Here is a 26,181-nt window from a genome sequence, read left to right on the forward strand (position 1 = left end):
CTTAAGTATCCTCTTTAGAACTTAATGGGCAGCTGTAGCCAATGTGCTTGAACTTGGGAGTGGAAGTCCAAATCACAGTATTTCCCATCACGAGTTCAAGTATTTGGAGAATTTAGCCAACCTCTTGGAGAATGTATTTTCCCTTCTTCTTAAAAATGGAGAGGATGAGAGGCCAGAGAGATAGTTGCAGAGCTAAGGCTCTTTCCTTACATCTGAGTCGCCCTTGGCTGGGTCTCCGACACCACATATGGTCCCCTGAGCACTGTACGGGTGGCTCACAGGCAGGAAGCAAAATCTCCCCCTGAGCACCCCAGGTATGTCTCAACATCCCCTCCACCCGCCAGGGGGGAGGAAAATACCTGTTTTAGGGGACTTTTGTATTAAGTAAAATATTTAAAGTACAGTCTTGATGCATAGTTCATACTCAATTCATAAAGGGTATATATATATAGCACCGTAGCACTGTTCTCCCATTGTTCATCGATTTGCTCGAGTGGACACCAGTCACGTCTTCATTGTGAGACTTGTTGTTACTGTTTTTGGCATATCGAATACACCACGGGGAGCATGCCAGGCTCGGCCGTGTGGGCGGGATACTCTCGGTAGCTTGCCAGGCTCTTCCAAAAATATGGAGGAATTCAACCCGGGTGGGCCGCATGCAAGGCAAACGCCCTACCCACTGTACTATCACTCCAGCCTAAAGGGCATATATAAAAGTTATAAAGCAGGGGGCTAAGGAAAGTAATAAGAGTAGTTTACCAGTATATTTAAATGTTTTGCTTCCCAGGGGGCCAAGGAAATTATATTTATCACCCAAGAGTCAACGTTGAAGTGTGTGAGTAAACAATATAAAAGGTATTGGCAACTTTTTCTAATGTTAGAAAAAAAAGGGTATTTCTGGAAATACAGAGCATTGAGTTTAACTTCAATGCACAGCAATAATCTGGAAGTGAGGTTGAGATCGAGCAGATAGTTGAGATCATAGGACCACATTGGGGGTCTGCTAAGAAGAAACCTTCACCAGTCCCCGTGTCCCTTTTGGCCAGTATTGTGTGGTATGTAAGACCAAGGAATGTCATTTCAGCGGAGAATCGGGTTGTCTGCTGGAGGATAGTGGCAAAACACTTCACAGCAGTGAAAGCCAGCTGACTGCTGTCAGGGTTATGTTGGTGGGGGGTCACAGCCAGTAGATTTCTGTCAGGGTTATGTTGGTGGGGTCACAGCGAGCGGATTTCTGTTAGGGGTATGTTGGTGGGAGTCACAGTGAACAGATTTCTGTCAGGGTTATATTGATGGAGGGTCACAGCAAGTGGATTTCTGTCAGGGTTATGTTTATAAGGGGTCACATCGAGCAGATTTCTGTCAGGGTTATGTTGATGGGGATCACAGGAGCAGATTCTGTCAGGGTCATGTTGGTGGGGATCACAACCAACCGATTGCTGTCAGGGTTGGTTCTACAGGAGTCTCTGAGGGAATCCATGAGCTCCGACCTATAGCTTCTCCATTCAAGACATTATAGATTTTGGTGAAGATCTGTGTGCCAGTCAGACATGCGCATTGAAAGGGGGGTGGTCTATACAGTGCACGAGAGAATCATAATTTAGAGATTCCTTATCTTTGGAAACATTGCTTCAAGCCTGGAAGGACTACTTGAGTATAGCTACAAGTGACCAGCTCAGGACACGGAACCTGAGTAAGGATGGGCACCTTGTTTGGAGGAAGTTAAAGGACCATTTGAGCTCTGTGAGCTGATAATTTGACTGACCCTGAGCTTGATATGCTTGTATTTGTTCATGCCTTCATTCGTTCACCAAATGTGGATTAAAGGTGCCGCCCACCATGCACACGCTGGGCTTTGGGATGATGGCGTGGACAGAGGAGTAAACAATCCCTGGAGAGAGAGAGAGAGCTTAGATTTCTTACAACGCCAATAGCTATGCAACCACTTTGTGAAAATGAACCTTATGTTGGGGCCGTGTAAACATAGCGGATAAGGCACTGGCCTTGTACGTGGCCTACTCAGGTTTGGTCTCCGGCACCACAGTTGGTCCCCTTGCCCCACCAGGAGTCAGCTCTGAGTGCAGTTAGGTGTGGGCCCCCCAGCCCCACCCACACCCCCCAAAAAGAACCTAGTGCTGACTTTATTTGCAAAAGTATAACCTCCAGTTCATGATGGTTTACCATACTGCTTTAGTTTCTAACACTCTTCTTTTTTTTTTATTGTAGGAGTATTGGTATTTGTTCAGCCATTGATTAAGCTGATTGAATTGGGCCATTGATTAAGCTGATTGAATTGGGCATGAACTCCACGTTATTTTTACTTTAAAAAACATTTTTTAATTGGTTATTTGTGAGATAGGCCATTACAAAGCTGTTCATAATTGGGTTTCAGTCATACAATGATCCAGCACCCATCCGCCCACCACACCAGTGTCCATTTCCCACCACCAATGTCCCCTATTTCCCTCTCACCATCCCCCAACTCCCAAGCCCCCACCCCCAGCTTCCCTCTATGGGAGGCACTTTCCATCTTGCTCTCTCCTTTTCCTTCTGTGCATTATAGTTTGCAATACAGGTCAACACTCTATTCTCGATGCTTTATTTTTTCCCGGATCATTACTTGCACTTCTGAATACCATCATCTGGGCAGATAAGAGCAACAGTGATGTGGGTGGATAGAAACCAGATTGTCGGGGACTGATCAACAGCTCGAGAGGACCAGGCACAAGCCTTCTGGCCTGAGATCTCTGCAGGGGAGCGGGAGGGGGTGGAGGCTGCCCCCCCAGGGCTCCCAGAGGCCTCTGCTTAAGGAGTGTCCTCCCCGGCCACCTGGGTGAGCGCGCCCAGGCCTGGGAGGGCTCTCGTGAGTCATGCGGGGGGCTCTTAGTGGCCAGGCCGTGCCTCCTTGCCAGGCACCCGGTTGAAGAGCTGACCGAGATCCGTCGGGAACGGCAGAACCCCGTGCAATCTGTACAGGGGAGCCGGTGCCTGGTGGGGAGGCCCGGTGACGCTTTCACCCTGTCCTGACACCAGCTGAAACGGTTTGACTCCTTTTCCTGGGGTGCAGTGACGAAGCCCTGGTAGGGATTTTTTGAAATCTTTGAAATTTTTTGAAAAAGTTATGAAATTTTTTAAATTTTTGAAATTTCTCATGTGCTTCTTCAGACGTTTCCCATTCCCGGCTGCCTCTGTCCACTATTTTTTTGAGGCCTGGATTCCCAGACACGTTCTGGATTCCATTGAATTAGTACTGTTCTACGGACCTTACTTAACTGGGTCCGAGTAGCCTCATGGGTCTCTCTGAGAGTTTGAGTGGCACTTTTTGTTTTAGAAGGGAGGGGCCCTTCCCACCGGTGTGGGCATCCAAGGTGTCCGGGCTGCTCTGGGCAGTGCTCGGGCAACCTGGCAGGGCAATTAAATGCTCTGGTCTGAGCATGCAGGAGGGCAGAGAGCACCAGCCCTGTGGGACACAGCGACCAGGCCACTCTGGACATTGAACCCGGGTCCTGCATACACAGCGCTTCCCTCTGACCCCCGTCCTCTCTCTGACCTGCACCTGTTCGACCTTTTGAAGGCTCACTTGCCTTTGTCTTGCTTTCTCCCAGACACGTAGCAGGACCATGGCACATGCCCATTGATTCATTCGTTAGTTAAGAGGAACTAGCCAGGAGAAGTAGCAATCCAGCCCCTGCGAGAACTCATGGAAGACACCGTGAGTTACATCAGCTTTAATTTCTCCATTCCTGCAGCGAAGAAGAGATTCTGGGGGCTGGAGCAATAACACAGAGGGTAGGGCATTTGCCTTGCATGTGGCCAACCTGGGTTCGATTCCCAGCATCCCATATAGTCCCCTGAGCAGGTCTGGTGTCACTTTGTGTGCCTGGGAACCACAAGCACAAACCTTGTCGTCCATGCTCTAGCCTGCGAGAGGAGTAAGTTTGCATCCAGTGAAGAGTTTGGCCAGTTCTGATGGACCTGAGACCCAGACCAGGACTCCATCGTTTGCGTTGGTCCTGCAGGACAGCCAGATTTGAATGATTTGGACCCAGTCCAGGGATCCCCCTGAAAACGTCAGGCAGACTGGGGTTCTGGTGACCCAGCAGTGATCACTCACCCCACTGGGCTGTTCGTGCAGGAACTTAGAGATGAGGAGGAGCAGGGGAGAGCACCAGGATGTGGGTTGGGGAGCAGCGCTCTGCACGCTTCAGTGTTAAGAATTTGCACTCCGTCTAAGGACACCCGTTTTCCAGTTTTTACATCCCCTGGCATTTCTCAAATCCTGTGTGACACCAGTGATTCAGATGGCTCCTCCCAAAAGACCAAGTCCCCAGGGGCTCCCTAGGTGGTGGTGGCTGAACCGGGGACAGAGGGACACTGCATGTAAGGCCAGCCCCTAACCCCCGCCCACCCCTGCTGTCCAGGCTCCGGCCACTGTCTGCTATTCCTGCTGAAGCTTCCCCCTTCCGAGGGCATCCCGGGCCAGCCTGGGGCCAGTTAGAATCTTATTGACCTCAGTCCTCGGGTCCCCAGAGGCGCATCCAGGCTTCATGCTCTGGGGCAGCTTTAGGACTGGGGATGGAGTAACTTTTTCCCCCCCTTTTTTATTGATTCACTGTGAAATACAATTACAAAGCTTTCATGTTTGAGGTCATACAATGATCACCCACCCATCCCTTCACCAATGCACGTTTTCCACCACCAGAATCCCCAGTATCTCCCCCATTCCAGCCTTCCCCTGCCTGTGTGGCAGACAATTTGCACAATGCTCTCTCTCTACTATGATTACATTCAATATTTCGACACCAGTCCTACCACCACTCAAACCTGCCGAAGAGGCAATTCTAGACAATTTGTTTTGTATTGCTTGTTATGGACAGCATATAATGCTGTGCGGGCAAAAGAGCAGCCACACGCTCTAGGAATTCCAAAATTTTAATTATTAGGGTCTGGAGAGTTCTCTGCAACGAGCTTCGTGTGTGTGTCCTGGAGTAACTTCTTGAATTCACGTCTTGGGTTCACGATGCCTCCTCTGCCTGCCTCGTGCTGATGTGGCTGCAGGTTGACGTGTCTCTCTTTCCTTTCAGAATCAAGCATGAAAACATCGTGGCCCTGGAAGACATCTATGAAAGCCCAAACCACCTGTACCTGGTCATGCAGCTGTAAGTACCTGGATCCACAGATGCCCAGCTCTGTGTGCCCAGGGGCCCAAAGGGCCAGAGGGTGAAATGAATGAAGGTGTGGGGAGAGGGTGTGCAGGAGGGACCAGGGAGTGCTCCCGAGGTAGAGGGGAAAGCCAAGGCCACTGGGAGAAGTGTGGTGTGCATCCTTGGTGTAGCCCGCGCTGCTGGCCTAGAAGCACATTCTAGAGCCCTGCCCAGAGCACGGTGCCCCTGACTCTGGTGGCCCCGTCCTGCTTGTCTCTCTGATGCCTGCTTGTCCAAATGTTGCTTCCTGAAAGCATGCCAGCTGGCCTGCTGGGAAGTACATGCTGCTCCTGTCTCCAGGAGAAACTCCCACCCTCGCCTTCGTTTCAGGGACACCGGGGGAGGGTGCTGATGGCAGCTGGGCTCTGTTCTGTCCCTTCTACTTCCCTGCTGGCAGATCAGGGCACACGTGACTGAACGGGAATTCCAGTCAGACTCGAGAGAAGAACGTCCGGAGCCCAGTCACGGCCTTACTCGCTCCCGCTAAGAGCATTTCTGCACTCCAGTAACTCTGGAGGTTAACTCTTACTCTGGGAGGAAGCATGTGGACTGTAGAGATAGAGCCTGGCCATGGTGTTTTTTTCCTTTAAAAAAAAAATCAGTGAATTTCTCCTCCCTAGTCACACAAGTGCTTTGACTCTTAAGTGACGTCATTCCCGGGAGTTGCCCAGAATTCCATGGGCCAGATTCAGGGATGGGAACTTGGGAAGAGTGCTGTATGTTCTCCCTGACCTGCATGAATATTCTAAAACACCACAGAGGGTTGATGACAGAAGGGTTTTTATTAAAGGTTATGTCTTTACTTCAAATCCATTCTTTGTCGGTGGTTTTCAGCCTTTGGATGGCTAGAGCTATGAGAAGCATTGAGGGTTAGGTTAACAATGTGTTTACCTGTCCTCATTTGAGTCTTTTCACCATACTTGCTTGTTGTGAGTTCTTGGGACTTAAGCACAGATCACATTCATGTCTAATCTTTCAAGGGACTGCGTTAAAACTGGAGTCACAACTGGAGTCTCTCATTTTTGGGAACAGAATTCAATTCAGTGAATTGACCCAAAAAATGCATTTCCTGTGTGTTCTCATTTTCCTGGGGGTGGTTTAGGCACCACGTTCACTCAAATCATGTTAGGGTACAAGTTAAGTACTCGTCAGTAAAAGCACATGCACTCGGTGACTCAGTCACTATCTTTAGAGTATTTTCATAAGTGTGACACGTTTGTGCAAACTTTCTTTAATGTTGGCAGTGTCGGGGATAAACACCAGGGCCTCATATGTACAAGGCCAACACTCCCCTCTCCCCACCCCAGACCAGCGTGGTGGCAGAACCCACCCAGACTGGAAGATGATCATTCTGTACCATGTGACTTGTCATGGCAGGGACACGCAGCTTTAGAGGTCTGTGTGTTATTATCAGCCCTGAGCCTGGGAGTGTCTGCAGACTGTGGCACACGTCTGGTACAGGATGTCCCGGTCAGGACCGAGGCTGGTGGCCCTCACTCTTCCAGTCCAGTTTCTGTGATTCAGCACAGGGAAGAATCCAGATGCCAGTGATGACATTCACTGGGCATGCCATTCACTGGGACAGACATCAAGACGGGCAGTTCCGCGCCCCGTGCAGAGAGGGGACCCCACGTGTGTAGGTGGAAGGCCACCGCTGACAGCTCGAGTGTGGGCGTGCTCGGGAGGGAAGGGGAGCAGCAGCCTTTATGGAACAGAATCTTTCCGCTTCTGTAGGTTAGGAAGGGCGGTGGTTGCCGTGACAACGGTGGGCCACCAAGGCTGCAGTGTGCCCATTTCTGGACTCCCAGAAGCTGGGATCAAAGTGGTGGCTTTTCATTGATGAGTTGAGGCCGCTGCTGCTGGCATAACTGGAGCCCTGAGCCCTGTCCACCTTGCAGGGCTCTGGGATACTCCTCCCCGGGTCTGCCCAGGCCCACATGCCCACTTGCCAGCTCCTCCTTCAGTGGCGCCCTAATGCCCAGGGAGCGAGATGTGCCTACTTCCGCTTCCAGTCATCAGCACTTCCTCTTCCTATGGACACTTCCAACTAACAGCACTTCCACTTCCAGTTAGGCCCTTCCTAGGGAGCATCCACTTTCCCCATTTCTGGGCCTCTCATGTGACTGTGCTCTGTACCCAGCTTGGGCCTCCCAGAATCCCCGGAGTCACTTCCTCCCAGGTCCTCACAGCCCAGGAATAAGCCCAGGACATTCTTGGTGATGGGGGGCGTTTCCCCACTTCCTTCCTTTCTAGCTATCTCTCCAGCCGACTCAGGTTCGATTCCTCCGCCCCTCTCGGAGAGCCCGGCAAGCTACCGAGAGTATTCGATATGCCAGACACAGTAACAACCAAGTCTCCAATGGAGACGTTACTGGGCCCGCTCGAGCAAATCGACGATCAACGGGAGGGCCTTTACTTTACTTTACTTACTTCCTTTCTAGAATAGATTGTTCCATGAAGTAAGTCCACATCAAACGGAAGAACAGGAGAAGGAGGAATCTGTGGGCAGGAGCCCCTAAAAATTGGGGTCTCCCAGAAGTGGCCCAAAGCAGCACACTTCCCTGCCTTTTTTAGACAAAGACGGGATTTGTCAAGAGCTGAGCAGACAAGGGGGTCAGGGTTTGAGTTGGTGAGTCTGCGAAGAAAGAGCAGGTTGGTTTATTCCACCTTCTGAGACCTAAAGGCAGCCCTGCCACTGCCTTTTCCAAGCTGGTCTCCTGTCTCCAGGGGATCAGAGGCTGGTCAGAGTGCCCCTTGGCTTGGCACAAGAATTTGTGATGCTTGTGCCAGGGCCAGGGCCAGCCTACCCCTGCCGCCTCTATTGATGTAGCCATTGTGTTCCTTTCATTGGTACTGCAAATTAAATGTGCAGATACTTGAATCCAAAGCTATATACATTCACTTGGTTTACTCTCTGTTTATAGAACTGGAACTTAAAAAAAAAAAAAACTGGGCACATATGCTGCCTAAGCCCTTGTGCCGCTTGCGTCCGTGTGGCCGAGCACATGCGGTACCCGAGAACATGGGTCGCCCACATCTCCCCTCTTGGAATGCGGACTTTCATGCTTTCCTGTCTAATGCTGGGGTGTGTGTAGGGGTTCTCTCCACCCTTGGAGAAGCCCGGGTTCTCTCTTGAGCACGTTAATCTCCACTCTCTCTCACTTTCTGCCTCTCCTTCCCTTCAAAACCTCCAAATAAAAACTGTGTAAATTATTAAAAAAAAACTGGCTTAAAAGGGCCCCAAATATGAAAATCTCAGCTCTGTTCCCCCAAGCCCCCTTTAGTAGTGGTGGTCTGGGGGGTTGAAGCCAGCAAAGCAGATGCCATCTCTGGGCAGCATTGCCCTCGCCCTGCCTTCATGAGCTGGTTAGTTAGATATTTCGTTTTGCTTTTTGGGTCACACCCGGCGATGCTCTGGGGTTACTCCTGCCCTGCACTCAGGAATTACTCCTGGCGGTGCTCAGGGGACCATATGGGATGCTGGGAATCTAACCGGGGGGTGGCCACGTGGGAGGCAAACGCCCTCCCGCCCACTGTACTATTGCTCCAGTCCCATGAGCCGGTTCTTTATCGGCATCTCTATCTTTCTGTCCCTATGACTCAGCCCATGTCTTCATTTGTAAGATAACATTCAAAAGTAGATTTAAATTCTGCCTCTCGAAGCAACTGGATTGTATCTATACCAGCAGTTTCTGTAACAGCGAGTTGGTGTGAAGCCTCAGAGTAGGTAGAAGGGGACGAGCGTGAGCTGGGTGGGGTTGCTCTGTGAGCAACCTTCCAGTCTGGCCCTCCCAAACTTCTGCACAAGCTTAGGACATCCTGCACACAGCCACACTGTGTTAAGTCTGTAGGGTCATTCCGTGTAGGACCAAGGAGATGGCTCGAGGCTGGAACACATGGTTGGAAGTAGGAGCCTCAGTTTCCATCCGCGGGGGACTGGGAGTACATGCATACACACACACACACACACACACACACACACAGACACACACACACACTCACACATGTAATCTGTATTCATGCTTTACTACTTGAGTCTTATCCCTGACCTGTTTATCTTTTTGGGTATAGTGTCTAATCACATGTTTTGCCCATTTTTTAATTAGATCATGTATCATTATATCATTGGGTGAAAAACTGTTCTTTATATATACTTCTCTTTGTCAGATACAAGTAATGAATATGTAACTTATTTTTTTTTTTGCTTTTTTGGTCACACCCGGCGATGCACAGGAGTTACTCCTGGTTCATGCACTCAGGAATTACTCCTGGTGGTGCTTGGGGGACCATATGGGATGCTGGGAATCAAGCCCGGGTCAGCCGCATGCAAGGCAGACGCCCTACCTGCTGTGCTATCACTCCAGCCCCTGAATATGTAACTTTTGTCTGGGTTGGAGGGGGTGGGGCACACCTGGCTGTGCTCAGGGCTTACTCCTGACTCTTTGCTTAGGGATCACTCCTGGTAGTGCTCAGGAGACCATATGTGGTGTTGGGATTTGACCCAAGACCTCATATACACAAAGAAGATTCTCCACCACTTGAACCACATCCCCCGGCCTAAATGATATCATTTAATAAAACAGCTTTTTGAGCTGGAGCCATAGTACAGCAGGTAGGATGCTTGCCTTGCATTTGGCCAACCTGAGTTCATTCTCCAGCATCCCATATGGTGCCCTGAGCACTGCCAGGAGTAATTCCTGAGTTCCCGAGTGCAGAGCCAGGAGTAACCTCTGAGCACACTGGGTGTGGTCCCCAAACAAAATAAAATAAAATGAAAAGCAGCTTCACAGCAGCCTTGCACCTTCAACGTACCCCATAAGCACCTGTCAGCTTGTGGCCTTGACTGCCCTGTCAGCTTGTGGGCCACCCCCTCCAGTCTCAGCTCGGGCCCCTTGGGGAGACACTCGCCCCTGTCTGCATCAGCCAGGCCCCTCTCCTCCACCTTCTTGCTGCTCCCTTAGGATGACCTGGTCCCAACACTCTCTGGGCGGGATCACACAGGCCGTGTCCGCGAGAGCACAAATTTCTTTTTCTAAGCATGATGTGTTTTTTCTAGATTTTATTTCCATATAAATTTTAGAATCAAATCCCCCCGCCCCCTGCCAGAAATGCTTGTGGAAATTTTATTAGGCATTTTATGGACTCTATCAATATGGAAAAGAACTGAGAAACTTAAAAGTTAAACCTTTTAATCCACAATCTTGATCAGTCTCTTTATTTAGACTTTTCCTTCTCCCAATAATGTTTTAGATGTATATCTTCCATGTTTTAAAATTATTCAGAAATATTTTTGATCCATTTTTGTATATGATTATTTCATTTTTCCCCCTAGTAGCTTGTTGCTATTTTGTAAAAAATAAATTTCTTTTTCTGTGTGTATTAGCCTCTTATCCTCCTAAATTTACCTTTTATTCCTAGTAATTATTTCATTAATTTCTTACAATTTCTATCTAAACAATCTTGTCATTTGCAATTTACTATAATTCTACTTTGTTTCCCGTTTCCCCACCCCCCCGGAATATTTTTAGTAAAACATGGATTGTTTAGTTCAAAATATCTGATTATTAGGTGTATTTTTTTTAATGGTTTATGTTATGTATTTTGGAAATCCAAACTGGTTTCTCTCATTCCTTCATCTCTCCCAGTTGGAGTTCTTAAAGCCAATGGCGAAAGGGAAAAAATGTGGCAAGGAATACCTTGATGTTTTCAAATATACAAATGAGAAATTTTGAGTTTGGCCTGAGTATTTTGTGTACTTTATCATTAGGTTTGTCATGTTTGGGTTGGAAAGTCTCAGCCATTTTGGTTCCTGGGTCCCCTGTTTTTCTGTCTGGAAAATGAGTTACTGGGTTGTGTTGGGGTTTCTTGTTTGTGTTTTCCTGGGAACTTAGGAAGTCCTTGATTTCAGAATTCTTGGGGGGAGGAACATAACACTGAGGGGGACTGAGTTCCATAATATTTGTGCCTGGGAGGTCCTTGGCTTCCTCAGAAACTGTGTCCTCGCCTCTGATTTGCAGAGATAATAGGGGAGGCTGAGCACCCTCGTTTTTTTACTTAATTGCCCTTTTGATGGCATTTTTGTTCCTGTGGGGCTGCAGTAGAAAGCGAGATTGTTCTGGGAGGTCTATATTTAAAATTTTTTTTTTCTGGGATGCTATCTTTTGGAAGGCTCTTTGGATAGTGTGTGGTCAGTCAGACTAGAGATAAGTCACAGAAGAAAAGTCACTTTGTTTAGAGGCTGTTTTTCCTCGGCTTGGAGACTAGACTAGAGATGGTAAAAGACATTTCCCCCGTCCCTGCTCCCACCCAGGATGTGAAACATCCTCCAGCTGAGACAACTCAAAAGGCACGTCGGAGTCCATTTCTTTTGTGGTTTCTTGGGGAGTTTTAGATTGATTTGGGTTTAAGATTGATCCAGAAATACTTAGGGGCAACTTAGACCTCCGTGTTGGGGATTTCTCCTAGTGGTGCTCAGGGGACCATGTGGTTTTCGGGGTCGAACCTGAACCTCCTGCATGCAAGGCATGTGCTCGTCCGCTGAGCTCTCTCTCTGTTCCCAGAATTCATTTTTTTAAAATAAAGACATTCCAGGTTGGAGCGTTAGTACAGTGGGGAGGGCATTGGCCTTGCATGCGGCAGACCTGGGTTCGATCCCCGGCATCTGATATGGTCCCCCAGCACTGTCAGGAGTAATTCCTGAATGCAGAGCCAGGAGTAACCCCTGAGCCTTGCTTGGTGTGACACAAAAGGAAAAAAATAAAATAAAAATTGAAAAAAAAAATAAAGACATTCCCTGTTAGATCATATTTTCAGTAAGATTTGTGTTTCTGTAGGGTCATTTCTAAACTTATATCATCAGCTGTAATTTATTCCATCCATGCCATAAGCACCCTCGCTTACCAGAGCTCAAATTAACTCTAGAATCTTCTACCACACCCTCTGCTTCTTGCTGCCTCTTGCCCCTTAGCACATGGCAGCTGTTTTCTTCCAGTTGGTCAGGGCAGAACCCCAGAGTATCCTGGACCTATCTCTGTCTCTTCTGCCCACAGTCCCATCCGCCGGCAAATGCTGTGGTCACCTGCTTGCCATTCTGCCTCTTTCTGCTCATCTCCACCACCCTGTCCCAGGCCCTGCGTGCAGTGAGCCCTCCTGGTCACTCCTTGCGGTCATTCTCTGCTCACTGGCCTCAGGATCCCTCTCAGAGAAGGAGTTCCTGTCCCCGGGGTGGCCTGTATGCCCGGTCCCCACTCATATCTCCACCTTCCCCACCCCCCAACCTTCTGCCCCCCTCCCCACTTCCTCCTTCCTCTGCTCTGCTGCAGTGGGTCGGGCCCCCAGCCGTTGGGTTCAGCAGACATGCCAAGCCTACTCCCCCATGGGCCTTTGTTCTGGGACTTTCTCTGCCTGGAGCACTTCCCCACAGATCTCTAAATACTATCATAGAGTGAGAGAAATAACAGGGTTTCTGCCAGATGTCCCCTTCTCACGGAAACTAGGCTCCAGCTCCCGGTGGGAAGGAGCAATCCCCCTACCTCCTCCTGACACACACAGATTCATTTCCTGTCCCCTTCACAAATTCGTGATCCTTTACATTGGGGTGGCGATGGTGTACATAACTATGTTTTAGGGTTCCGGCCTTCCCACACCATTCCCACCACCAATGTGCTACTCACCCTCCCACTGTTCATGGGCCTTTCACGGCCCAGCCACTCCCCCTCTGCGCACTGACCTCGGATCCAAGCTGGGGCTCGGGGTTTGTGTCCAGTGGACACGCTTCCCCTGCTATGTACAGACCATGCCCTCCTGTCCACTCATCGAGCATAGATAGCCACTGGGTGCCTTCACATCTTGGCTCTTACAGTGGGCACTGCAGAGACGTAGGCACGTGTCGATCTTTTCTGTCTAGTGTTTTGTCCTCTAGAATCACTGCGTCATGCGGTAATTCCCCTTTCCATTTTCCCGAGTATCTCCATACTGGCTGAGCATCCCACCAGGGGCTCTGGGAGGGACTCCTCTTCCTCCACCTCCCGTGGCCCTGACCGTCTCCAGTCTTTTTTGATGTAGATCAATTCTCCCCCAGATTAAAGTTTCTCTGTAGTCACCCCCAGAGCATTTATATCTGCTGTGTGTGCTGCTTGGACAAAGCTTGTGTATTAAGTAGTCACTTAATAAATATTTGTTCAGGGGGCTGGAGCGATAGTACAGCAGGGAGGGCGCTTGCTTTGTACACAGCCGACCCAGGTTCTATCTCCAGCATCCCATATAGTCTCCAGAGCACCGCCAGGAGTAATTCCCGAGTGCAGATCCAGGAGGAACCCCTGAGCATTGCTGGGTGTGGCCCCCAAACAAAAACAAAACAAATAAATGTGTGTTCGATGAATACGATTATGCATAAAATGGAGAACAGTTAATACTTCTTACTTCTCGATTTAAAAATCAAACACATTGTAAAAGTGCTAGCTTGCGCCAGGTGACAGTTCCGGGTCAGCACCTCCCCGGGCTCCGTGTAGTTCCTGGTACCACGTGAACCTCTCCGTGGGTCCCCCCACCAGTGAATAAATGATCAAAATTAAAATACTGTTCAGTGGGTATTTTGAAAGTAGAGTAAAATAGAAAACACCCTGTCCTGTAGTTATTTGAAAGGGAGGGAAAGTTTACTAAATAGTATCACCAAGGTCATGCCTTCAAACCTCACTTTGGTCACGGCCTTCATGTTTTTCCCTTAAATACGCCTTAAATAAGTTTTCGGCTAGTGATGGTGTGGGTGAGTGGGCTGATCCATTGCATTCTGAACAGGCCACATGACATACAAATATTTCTAAATTCCCAGGCTGCAGCGACAGTACGGTGGGTAGGGTACTTGCCTTGCAGAAAGCCAACAGGTACAAACCCCAGCCTTCCATATGGTCTCCCGAGCCCCACCAAGAGTTATCCCTGAGCACAGAGCCAAGAGTCATCCCTGAGCACTGCTGGCTGTGACCGCAAAACAAATATTTCTAAATTCCTTTCATTCCTTTCAACCTGCTGAGCTTGAAAAACACACCATTTCAGCTGAAAGTAGACTATAGACCAAACATGATTGCCACTCAATGCCTCTTTCACAAACCACAACACCCAAAAGGAGAGAGAGAACAGAGGGGAATTCCCTGCCATAGAGGCAGGGTGGGATGGGGGGATGGGGGGTGGGAGGGATACTAGGATCCGTGGTGGTGGGAAATGGGCACTGGTGGAGGGATGGGCATTTGATCATTGTATAATTGAAACCCAAGCACAAAATTTGTAAGTCTACAACTGTACCTCATGGTGTCTCACTAAAAAAAAAAAAGAAGAAGAAAGAAAAAAAAAAAAGAAAAACACACCATTTCATATGCTTTCTTTCAAGAAGAATATTTGGATTCCCCGGGACTGTCAGACAGGAAATGTTTCTGGGAGAGAAATGTCATCTGTGGATGTTAGTGACGTGGGCCCAGGATAGGATGTCTGAGCAGTTCTGTTTGTGGAGGTTCCCAGGGAATCCAATCTCATGTGGAAATTGTATTCCTAAGTCATACGTTGTGCTCCCAGAGGCAGCTTTAATCATAGCATACATTATTTCTCTCAGCAGAAAGTCTTCTGGAAGTAGCCAAGCTGATGTTACAATTAATGAAGAAAAAAAGTGTCTGTGGCACCTTCATATATTTGCACATAAATGACCCAAATTGTGTCTTTGTTCACTGCAGACGCCTATTGGGACCTGAGAAGACCCCCAGGGGGGGCTGTGCTTGGGGAGGGTGCCTGGGGAAGTTGAGGGGCCTGCACCGGAGGGGTTCAGCTGAGCCTGGTGGACTGGGTGGGGAGGGCGGTTTGTGGGACTTCACAGATGCGGTTCCGTCTGATGGTTTCCAGCTGTGGCTTCTGGGAGTCACTTTGGGGATTCATTCTTTGAGGTGGCTCTGACCAGACCAGGGACATGGGATGGCATCTTGGTGAAAGACGGCTGGGGAGATCTGGCAGAGTGGCAGTCAGTACTCCTGGCTGTGTGAAGGGTGGGCCTGATGCTATGATAAGGGCACCCCAGGCGGGCCTCATCTCTGCACCTGCTGAGAGTTACACAAACACGCTGGTGGGGCCTGTTGCATCAAGAGCCTGGTGGACCACAGCCGTGTCACGTCTGCCCGTGGCCCACATGTCCTTCCTTCTGCCTGCCTCTGTGTTTCACATGCCCCCGCTGCCCCTGCCTTCAGGAAACCTGCTGAGATAAAGGGCAGGGGGAGTTGAGGTGCAGGAAAACACCCAAGGTCTTAAACAGTCACGCACCAGAGCTATTAAGCTCAACTCCTTGAGGTTGCCAACATCGCCTTTTTGCATTAATGTTGCAATGTGTGTGTGTGTGTGTGTGTGTGTGTGTGTGTGTGTGCCGGGGAGGGAGCCTCTGGGAGCGCTGAGACGCAGAGACCCTTTCAGTGTGGCATTTGTGGCTGCGGGGGCTTCTCTTGGCACTGTGCGCTCTTGCTGTGTCCCCTACATCTTGGTTTGTCGTGTTTTAGTTCAGTCTCAGGATATTTGTTCACTCCCTTTGGGGTTTCTTCTTTGTCCCATTGGCTACTTAAGGGCACTCTGTTTAATTGTTACGTGTGTGTGTGTGTGTGTGTGTGTGTGTGTGTGTGTGTGTGTAAACTGTTCCAGTCCCACTGGTTGATTTCTTGTTTCCTTCTGTTGTGGCTAGAAAAGATCCATTGCATGACTTCGACAATCAATAAACTGTGTATTTGGGTTTGGGGATTTTTGGGGGGGGGGTAGAACGTCTTATTTTTCTTTTTAGGCCACACCTGTCAGTGCCCAGGCTATTCCTGGTTCTGACCTCAAAAGTGACCTCTAACCATGCTTGGGGTGTCATGTGTGGGGTCTGATAGGGTGTAGGTTCAGCACCTTAACCCCTGTGTTATCTCCCCAACCCACAGTTTTCAGACTAATGTATCCTGGAGAATGTTCTCAGTGGACTTGAGAAAAATGTATTCTGGTATTTGATGGTATCTGGGTGAGTCTTTTACACCCAAATGAGCATTTTCCTCATTCAGCTTCTCTTGAGCTGTTCTCTCTACTAAAAGTCTCTTTTCTCTCTTCAGTTCTACCCCCTCTCAAAATGTTTGCTTTATAAATATTGCAGCTGTGAGGTTTGGTGCATGTTTGCTGTGTATAACGTCTGGAAGACAGACACTTTTAGCATTTTCTTTATTTTCATTATACTTTACTTGGTTACAATAGAGGTAGGATTCATGGCTTGGAATACAGGGTTACCACACCTCATTTTCATTTTTCATTTCATCATCCTGTTATTCGTCGATTGCCTCAAGCAGACCCCAGTAACGTCTCCTTCATCCTAGCCCTGAGATTATATTCAAGGCTCTTTAGGAGAATGAGACCCATCATTGTTACTGGTATTTGGCATATTTGGTATGCCACGGGGAGTTTGCCAGACTCTGCCCTGTGGGCAGGCTACATTCGATAGCCTGCAAGTTTGTCCAAAGTAGGAATGAGATAATAAGATGTCATAAAAGATGTCCTGATAAGATGTCCACACCTCACCCCCACCAAAGTGTCCAAAACCCACTGTCCTCTGGTTACCTCCTCTGCCTCTTACCTCCCTCCTGCTTGATTATCTCAGTGTTTTTGGTTTGGTTTGGTTTGATTTGGGGGCGGTGCTCAGGGGTTACTCCTGGCTCTGCACTCAGGAATCACTCCTGGTCTCAGGTTAGCCTGGCACCTTCTGACTTTATAAAGGCCCTGCCTTCTCCTCAAAGTCACCTGATAGCTCTTTTGCAAGCTCAGGGGACCCTGTGGGATGTCGGGGATAAAACCCAGGTCCGCTATGTGCGAGGCAAGCACCCTCCCCACTGTGCTATCGCTCCAGCCCCTCATCTTCGTTTTTCAATCCAAGGCCAAGGGTTTGTCATTATTCAATCTTGCCTGTTTCCTTGTTTTGAAACCTGGCAAGGTTGAATGCATAATATCTCTCTCGGTCTTCTGTAACAGTTTTCACTTTCTCTGTAACCGCGCTTTGTCATATAATCATTTTGACACGAAGATTATATTTCATCTCTTTGAGATATCATCTTACCCATTTTATCCAATTTGAACGAAATCCAGCACCTTTCATTCAGTGTCGAATGCGCCTCCTTAAAGTATGCATAATATCAGACACCCTCAGATTATAGAGCAATTGTACGTAAAACATCTGCGAAGTACCGAAGGAGTGGAGTCACTTAGAGTAACCACTCCAGAAGTTATTCGTTGTATCCGCTCACATTTTGTAAACATCCTTATTTGGCCCAAGGATGAGGGCTTGGCCAAAAGTCTGTGTGCCAGGACTGAGGATAAAACTGAGCACTGGGGCGAGAATCAGTTATCATTATGACCACAGAAATAAAGATAATAAAGCATTTTGCCAGCATCAGCAGGGTCTAACTCTTGCCCAAAAAGCTTTGAGTGAGAGAGAGGAGAACCTCAGATTCAAGCAGGAAAAAATGGATCATGACGGATTCATTTTTTATATCAGCCCGCCTGCCGGGCCGTTAATGTGTGGGGTCTTAATTATCTCCCCGAGCACTTGTCTCTGTTCAGGAGCTGCCTCATGGCTGATTTATCGGGTCCAGGCTCAGAAACACCAGACAGTGTGTTTTGACAAAGAGCCTTTGAACCCAGCACCTCCCGCGCTCGCGCCCCAGAAATCAGCGGCAGACAGCCTTACATCTGCTCGCTCCCAGCTGGCTTTGTGCGTTTGTATTAGATTAAAGATGCTGTTTCATTTCCATTACGGCTTTAATCTATGACGGTAGAATCTCGGTGAACGTATGAGCTGCTAATTCCGCGCTAATGTGAAAGGCTGATGGATGATCACGCAGGGAGGCCAGAGCTGCGTGAAGTAACATTTCCCCTCGTCGAGGGAGGAGTGAGACCCACGATCCCACCACGCCTGTGATCCCGCTGGCACCTGCAGACCGGAGCACCAGGTCTGGAGACAGGGGGAGCAGAAGCCGGCGTGCAGACGCCCAGAGCAGGGTGTTGTGGGGGGACTGAGAAGGCTCGCTCCCTTCTGCCAGCGCCCCCCCCCCACCACCCTTTGACACCACATTTGGGTGATCGGGATGTGAGCCCAGCCTTCCGGACACAGCTGAGACGTGCTGTTGAAGTGAGCTGGGCATGGACACCCCCCATCCCGCCATGGGGCTGACACCCTGACTTGTGTTGGATGGATCCCCCACGCCCGGGGCCAGCACACGCCCACTCCTGACCAGCCTGCCCTCACGGTGCTGCCCAGTCCTTGCAGACCTGCCCTCTCCCCCAGCTGCGCAGCTGCCTGCAGGGCGGCCGGCTCCCAGGCCCTTTGGTTCGGGCTGTTTGGGCTCTGCCATCTGGCCTGCCCACAGCCCTCGGGGGTAGAGAATGTGGGAGATCAGAGGAAATCAACCCTCACTCATGCCTCACCTGGCTTAGCTGCTCCTGGGATGCGAGAGGGGAGAGAAGGAGCTGCAGTGAGGCCAGAGGGTTTGGGCTGAAACTCCCTGCTTTTGAGGATGGTGTTTCACTACTAGGATGTGCCAAGGGGCCGCAGGGGGAAATCACATAACCGAGGAGGGAGCAGGGAGGGGGGTGGAAGGGGAAGGCTAAGGCAGAAGACGAGGGGGCCGGCCCAGAGGCCGGGGAGCCTGGTGGGGGGAAGGCAGAGGCAGGACCAGGCCAGCGCACAGGTGGGTGGCACAGAGCTCCCCGCGGCCAGTGTCCCGCTCCCTTTGTCCTCGTCTCAGAAAGTGGGTCGTGCTGCAGCGGGGCCTGCAGGCTCGGGGAATTGGCCTCCCCCACTCAGCGCCTTCCTGCCTCGTACAGTCCCATCCCACTGGTAAGCGTCGTGTTTTATGGTTCCCCTGGCAACCAGCTCTAATTGCTCACTCTGTCTCCTGGCTGTCCCTCCACTGGGTGGCCAGGGACCGGTAACGTCTCAGTAACTCAGCGGAGTTTCCCCTGGAAGGAGAGTGACCACCTGTGTCGTACGGAGCGGGGGTGGCTTCGGGCCGGAGAGATGTTACAGTGGGCAGGGTGCTGGCCTGGCACACAGCCCACATGGGTTCGATTCCCCGTACCCCACCTGGGCAACCAAAAACCGTCAGGTATGACCCCTGAGCACTGCTAGCCCCCAGAACCAAAGCTTCACCAGGCAGGAAACTCAGCCCAAAGCAGCTCAAGGTGGTTTCTCACAGGCATGCACCTCTAGGGATGCTCTGAGCCAGGCTGGCTGCTCCCGTCCCTCTCACCGTGTCTTCACACCGAACTTCTGATCCAGGAGAAAACAAATGCACTTTGGTCATCATTTTGTGGCTCATCCTGATTCGGATTTCAGTGTCATCAGGTGTAGGTGTGGGCGTTGGTGGGTGTGATCAGGGCTAGTGGGTGGGTGTGGGTGCGTGGGACAGGGCATGGGGTGCGGGAGGGCCTGTGTGGGCGTGTGATCAGGTCTGGGGTGTGTGATTAAGTCTGAGGGGGGTGTGATCAGGTCTGGGGGTGTGTGATCAGGTCTGGGGGTGTGTGATCAGGTCTGGGGGTGTGATCAGGTCTGGGGAGTGTGATCAGGTCTGGGGGCATGTGATCAGGACTGGGGTATGTGATTGAGTCTGGGGGTGTGTGATCAGGTCTTGGGGTATCATCAGGTCTGGGCATGTGATCAGGCCTGGGAGGTGGTGCAAGGTTACACTCTGGTCTCCAGGCTCAGCTTCTGAATGAGATGAAATAAAAATGAAGCAAATGAGGTAAAATGAAAATGGTAGATTTCTTTTTTTTTACCATTTAAAAAAATTATTGATACAATCATTAAGCAAAGTATTAAGCCATTTGGGGCGTCAGCCTCACTCGTCTCTCTGTGTGTCATTGTTGCTACATACCATCCCTTCCCCCCACCGGACGCCCCCAGCCAGTGCCCTGGTTCTCACCAGCCCAGAGTTGGTCCCGGGCCCTTCTGCTGCTGGCCTTGCTTTATTCCTGTTCCACACGACTGAGGCCGTCCTGTAATTGTCTTTCTCTTCCTGACGTATTTCACTCGGCATAATCACCTCAAGTTCTGTCCAATTTGCCCCAGATGGCACCATTTTGCCTCTTCCCTGGCACGGTGGAGGGGTCTGCCGAGCCCACAGCCGCCAGCTGCTCCCTCTGCGTGGTCATCTGCAAGGGCAGGGCGTGCCCTGCTGTCCGAGTCGGCTGCTGGGAGTCCAGTACCGCCCAGTTTCAGTGTCCAGGAGCTTGTCTGTTCTGAGGATTAAAGAGGGGACAGCATCTCCTCTGTGCAGTGGGGCGCCCAGGGGTCTTCTGAGAAGCCCCTCAGGAGGGCTGGCAGAGTTTGGTTGGATCAGCCCAGATTCTGGAAGAGAGACTCGATCCAGTGGTGCTTGGGCTCCCTTGAGAGGAGGGGAGGTCCTTCCAGGGGCAGGCGGACGCTTTTCCTCCTGGGCTCAGGGATCCGGTCCTGGGCAGCTCGACTGAGCCGCGCTCTGCGGGTCACGGCTGTTTCCATGTTTCCACACAGCTGTTCTGCTCAGCTGCACCCATGTCCGCTCACTCCCTTGGGCCCAGAGGGCGGCTGGCCCGGGACTGCAGGGAAAAGAGGCTGTTGGTACCTAGTGATTTACATAATACGTAATGTTGGAGCAGGAAGGATAAGGGGACAGAGAGGGGAGTTCAGAAATAGAACCCCCACACGTACACAATTACACACATATGTGTCTACCAAAATACACACGCACCGATTGGTATATGTTAATGGAACTATTCCAGACCAGGGAGAAGGGAGCCCCGCTTAATAACTGGTGCGAGGTATTTGGGCTTGGGGGAGGCACCTGGCTCCACTTGGCCTCTTTAAGCAGAATAAATTCTAGAAGTACCAAAGATTTCATTTAATAAAACCCTGTCGTGCTGCTTTTTTTCCATGTTGAGTCGTGACAGCTTTTCCAAGCCTGCGACTCAGGAACCGTAAAGAACAATATCAACAACTGTACAGTGAGAAGCACTCGAAGCTTCTTCGTGGCCAGAAGCAGTTTTTTGTTTTATTTTTAATTTTTAGTAGTGAGACACCATGAGGTACAGTTGTAGACTTACAAATTTTTGTGCTTGGGTTTCGATTATACAATGATCAAACACCCATCCCTCCACCAGTGCCCATTTCCCACCACCACGGATCCCAGTATCCCTCCCACCCCCCATCCCCCCATCCCACCCTGCTTCTGTGGCAGGGCATTCCCCTTTGTTCTCTCTCTCCTTATGGGTGTTGTGGTTTGCAAAAGAGGCAATGGGTGACAGTCATGTTTGGTCTATAAAAAGCGAAGAGGAAATGGGGAAATACGTTAGCAAAAACATGTCGCTGACCACATTTTAATTTTCGAATGAGTCAGAGAGCTCATATAAACAAATAACAACAACAACAAAAGCACTGGCCATTTAGCTAGAAGGATGGCCCAGGGCGACAAGCACCAGAGAAGCGTCCCCACTGGCTGTGGCTGGTGGCAGTGAAGACGGGCAGTGGACAGGTAGGCTGTCCGGGCACCCACCTTGGGGAGGGCTGTGAGGCCGATGTGTGAGGGCCCGTCCCAGGGTGGAATGTGGGGGAAGATCTAGAGCCCTCAGGGGCCAGAAGCTGCTCCCATACTGACGCCCCCCCCCCGGGGCCTTGGAAGTGGGGAGGCAGCCCCAGAAGTGCTGGGTCACCCACCTGTTGTCCCGCCCCTCCTGGGCTGGGCCCCCCGCCTCAACCTGGCCCACCCCCACTCCATGCAGAGAGCCCACTCTCAGGACCCCATCTGGCAGATAGGCTCAGCACAGCCCAGGGCAAGGCCTGGCATCCCCAGGACAGCCCCGCACCCTGGAAATGAATCAGCCCCAAAACGACTCCCACTTGCTTGTCCCACCCACTTGTCTAGTCTGTGGAGACCCCCAGAAGGGCCCCTTCCCCACCCCTCCTCACTCACCTGTCCCCTCCCCCCCACACACACACACCTCCTGACCTGGCATTTCTCTGTGTCACCCTGCGGGAAGGCTGCCATGCTTCTGCAAACTAAGAAAAGCTGGTTTGATTTTATTTTATTTTACGTTCACTTGATCACTTGATCACTTGACATCTTGTTACTCATCAGTTTGCTCAAGTGGGCACCAGAACGTCTCCATTTGTCCCTGTCATGTGCTAGTGTAGCCCAATGGCGTCTGCTCGTTCTAGGAACACGAATAGCCTCAAACCGATCATTCAGGGTCTTGATGAGGAAACCTGACCATCTCGTAGGTGGGTGGCCACATGATCTTTTGACGTCCTGTGGAATCCGGTAATGGCTCTAGTCCTGCGGTCATCTCCAAATCTCATTACGTATCCAGCCCATTTGATTTTCGACGCCTTGGCAACTTTTACGTTATTTTTTAATGTGCAAACCCAAGTCTCAGACTAGGGTTATTATTATTATTATTAGCCTTTTTGGACCACACCCGGTGGTGCTCAGGGCTGACTCCTGGCTCTACATTCAGGCATCACCCCTGGTGGTGCTCAGGGGGACCCTCTGGGGTGCCAGGGATCAAATCCAGCTGGGCCGCCCGCGTACAGGGCAAGCACCCTCCCCTCTATCCTATTGCTCCGGCCCCAGAAGAGCCACTGGGTGGCACATAAGGGACGGCCAGCTCCGGTGTCCTATTGGCCACCACGGGTCTCTGGTGGTGAGGCAAAATGGTGGCCAGAGGGGAGGGGAGAAACACTAGATGGATGGCGTTTGTTGTGCAGAGGTCTGAGTTGTGCAGAAGTCCCAAGACAGGGCTGGTTGGTGCAAGCAAAGAGTAGGAATAGAAGCCGTGACAATTGAAGGGCGCAGGGTCCGAGCCAAGAACTTGGACGTTCAAATACGTGTCCGAGGCAGGCTGGCCCAGCGAGAGGGAGGCAGCTGAAATGGGAAAACCCTGGCCCAGCGGCACGAATGTCCGAGTCAGCAGCCTCTGAGTCATGACACACAGGACCCCAAGCTCCTAAGGGTCCTGGTGCTTCTGCCATCTGGGCGAGGACCACATGGCTGCATCACTGAAGACTTTATCTACTTATTTTTTTTATTAGTGAAACACCATGAGGTACAGTTGTAGACTTACAATTTTTGTGCTTGGGTTTCAGTTATACAATGATTGAGTACCCATCCCTCCACCAGTGTCCATTCTCCACCTCCAGTGCTCCCAGTATCCCACCCACTCCCCCATCCCCCCCATCCCACCCCACCCCTGTGACAGGGCATTCCCTTTTGTTTTCTCTCTCCTTTTGGGTGCTGTGGTTTGCAAAAGAGGCATTGAGTGGCAATCATGTTTGGTCTATAGTCTACTTTCAGCATGCATGTTACATCCTGAGAGGATTCTCCCAACACCCTTTATTTGGTGCTCCCTTCTCTATCTGAGCTGCCTGTACCCCTAGAGTGTGAGGCTGGCCTCCAGGCCCTGGAGTAAACCTCCTGGTACTTACCTCGACTATTCTTGGGTGTTAGTCTCCTATTTTGTTACTTTATATTCCCCAGATGAATGCAATCTTTCTATGTCTATCCCTCTCTTTCTGACTCATTTCGCTTAGCATGATTCTTCCATGTAGTACCACTTGTATGTAAATTTCTTGACTTCATCTTTTCTAACAGCTGCATAGTACTCCATTGTGTAGATGTACCATCACTGAAGACTGCACATCCTGGAGATGTGCTCGCAACTCATTGTTCTGTTGGTGGTTGCAGGACCAACAGTCACAGGAGGGTGGAAGCAGACTGTCCACTGGAGACGGTCTTCGTTCCCGCGGGTGCGTTTATACACATGGGGTGCCTTGTGGGCATTATGTGCTGCTATGGAGATATGGCTGCGTTTCTTATTCCTGCCATGTTGATTTATCTGATAATATCATCATTATTCTCATAGTACAGACCCACGTGCCTGTCACCACTCAAAGGGCAAAGAGGAACATGTGATGTATATTTTGTGTTTATGAATCAAGTTTCGGTGGGATGCTGTGTGTTCTGAAACCAACACACAAGGCTCTCCTTTGGCTCATTACAGAGAATGGAAGGGGACCAGGAGGGAAGCTGGCACGTTGCATTCAGTTTCCTTCCATGTTGTTCGCATTTTTAAAGCACGTGGCACTTTCAAAATGTACAAAGCAGGTTGCCCTTAAGACAGCAGTGAGAGAAACCACACACACACCCATGAAAGCAGCTGAAATCTCCCAGACTGACCATGGATGGCAAGGGTGTGGGATGGGGGGGTGGGGGGAGAGTCTTACTCATTGCTGCTGGGAATATAGAGTCTTCCAGCCTCCTGGTAAGGTAGTTTAGCATTTTCTCACAAAGCTAGCTGCAGCCTGGCTGGATGAATTAACAATTTTATTCAGAGGCTTTTCCCAGTGGAATTGCAGACTTGCGTTTACACACACACACACACACACACACACACACACACACACACACACACACAATATTGCACATGAATGTCTTTAGCAGCTTAATTCATGATTTCCCAAAACCCAAGTAGCCAAGAAGACACCCTTCAGATGGGGCACGGGCAAACAGATTGTGGCACGTCTAGACCACGGAACGATGCTCCACACATGCCAGCAGCAGCCGATAACTGAATGCACGCTACGGAGTGAAGGGAACGGGCTGCCAGGGGCAGCAGTCACATGACTGCAGGTAGAGGCCATTCCTGGAAAGGCTACCGGGGTGCTGGCCATATCAGTGGCTTCGAGGGCTGAGTACTCGGACCACATGCGACTCTTCAGCACCATCTTGGTGGACATTCCACCACTGTGTGTTTCCTTGCTGGGCCTGCTGCAGAGGTCCAGAAAGCCATGACATAGCCACTGATAATGCCCAGTACCCAGGTCTTCATCTCTGACCAGTAGAGGCCAAAGGGGCTGGGGCTCCCTGGAGGAATGGCCAAGCCGAGGGCCACAGCAGGAAATCCAGGGTCATCCCAGAGCATCTCTGTTGGCCAGGAAGTAAGAAGCTCTTGGAAGAGAAAGTGTAATGCAGAGACTTTCGCAGAAGGATGTTGAAACCAACTGCCATGGTGCCCAACGGCCAGCCTGAGTCATATTTTTTATTTTTGATATTGAATCACCATGAGATATACAGTTACAAAACTTTCACATCTGAGTTTCAGTCATACAATGATCGAACACCCATCCCTCCACCAGTGCACATTCCCCACCACCAATGTCCCCAGTATCCCACCCCCCTTTTCAACTCTCCCCATGTCTCTCTGGCAGACAATTTCCCCCATACTCTCTCTCTACTTTGCGGCATTACAGCCTGAGTCATACTAAGCTCTAGCCCAGAGCCCATGGTAAATTCACCTGGGATTATGCAGGTGTGAATGGGAATGAAGAGATCAGGAAGCTCTCCTGGATAGGACCCCAAATCCATTGCAGTCACGTCATCCCCTGAAATGTTTGACAAGGAATAAAACATGGAACAAAACACATTCCGTGTTTGTTTGTTTGTTTTCTGCCAGGAGTTGAGTCTCGTTTTGTTGGGAGCAGTAGTCAGTGCCATGAATTCCCCTTGGTCTCTGGATTTTCTTCCAAGCCAGTTTCCGTGTGCCCGGGAGCCAATGTTGGCTTTGTCCTATCTTCCGCTTATGGGTGATGTGCCGTCCACCTTCAGGGGTGGACAGACGTGGCTGTGACCTGACCCAGGGCCGATGGTGGGGGACAAGAAGTCTTCACATCTGTGTAGGGAGCCACACCCATAACCCATACCCCCCACCAGCATCCGCCCACCACAGGAACCAGGCCGCTGGCACTGGGTTTGGGGTTGTTTTTTTTTTTGTCTTAAGAATATTTTGTTGTTGTTCACAATAATTGGTTACATTCAATATTCCAACACCAATCCCACTACTATCACACCTTCCCTCCACCATTATTTAGAATTTTCCCATCACCACCCAAGCCTGCCCCAAAGGCAGA

General features: G+C 50.3%; 2 protein-coding genes across 2 annotated transcripts in view; both read left to right on the forward strand.

Moving 5' to 3' along the window:
• The window catches only part of CDC123 (cell division cycle 123), a 312,575-nt gene that overhangs the window by 171,074 nt on the left and 115,320 nt on the right, over window positions 1-26,181 (forward strand). The window lies entirely within an intron of this gene.
• Window positions 1-26,181, forward strand: part of CAMK1D (calcium/calmodulin dependent protein kinase ID) — a 176,756-nt gene that overhangs the window by 118,026 nt on the left and 32,549 nt on the right. Inside the window, exon 3 of the mRNA XM_056114509.1 lies at window positions 5,085-5,159. Within this exon, the coding sequence (XP_055970484.1) occupies window positions 5,085-5,159 (75 nt within the window). The remainder of the gene's footprint in view (window positions 1-5,084; window positions 5,160-26,181) is intronic.

Source organism: Sorex fumeus, unplaced genomic scaffold (assembly GCF_029834395.1).
Source record: "Sorex fumeus unplaced genomic scaffold, SorFum_2.1 ptg000026l, whole genome shotgun sequence".
In the NCBI taxonomy this organism is placed as follows: domain Eukaryota; kingdom Metazoa; phylum Chordata; class Mammalia; order Eulipotyphla; family Soricidae; genus Sorex; species Sorex fumeus.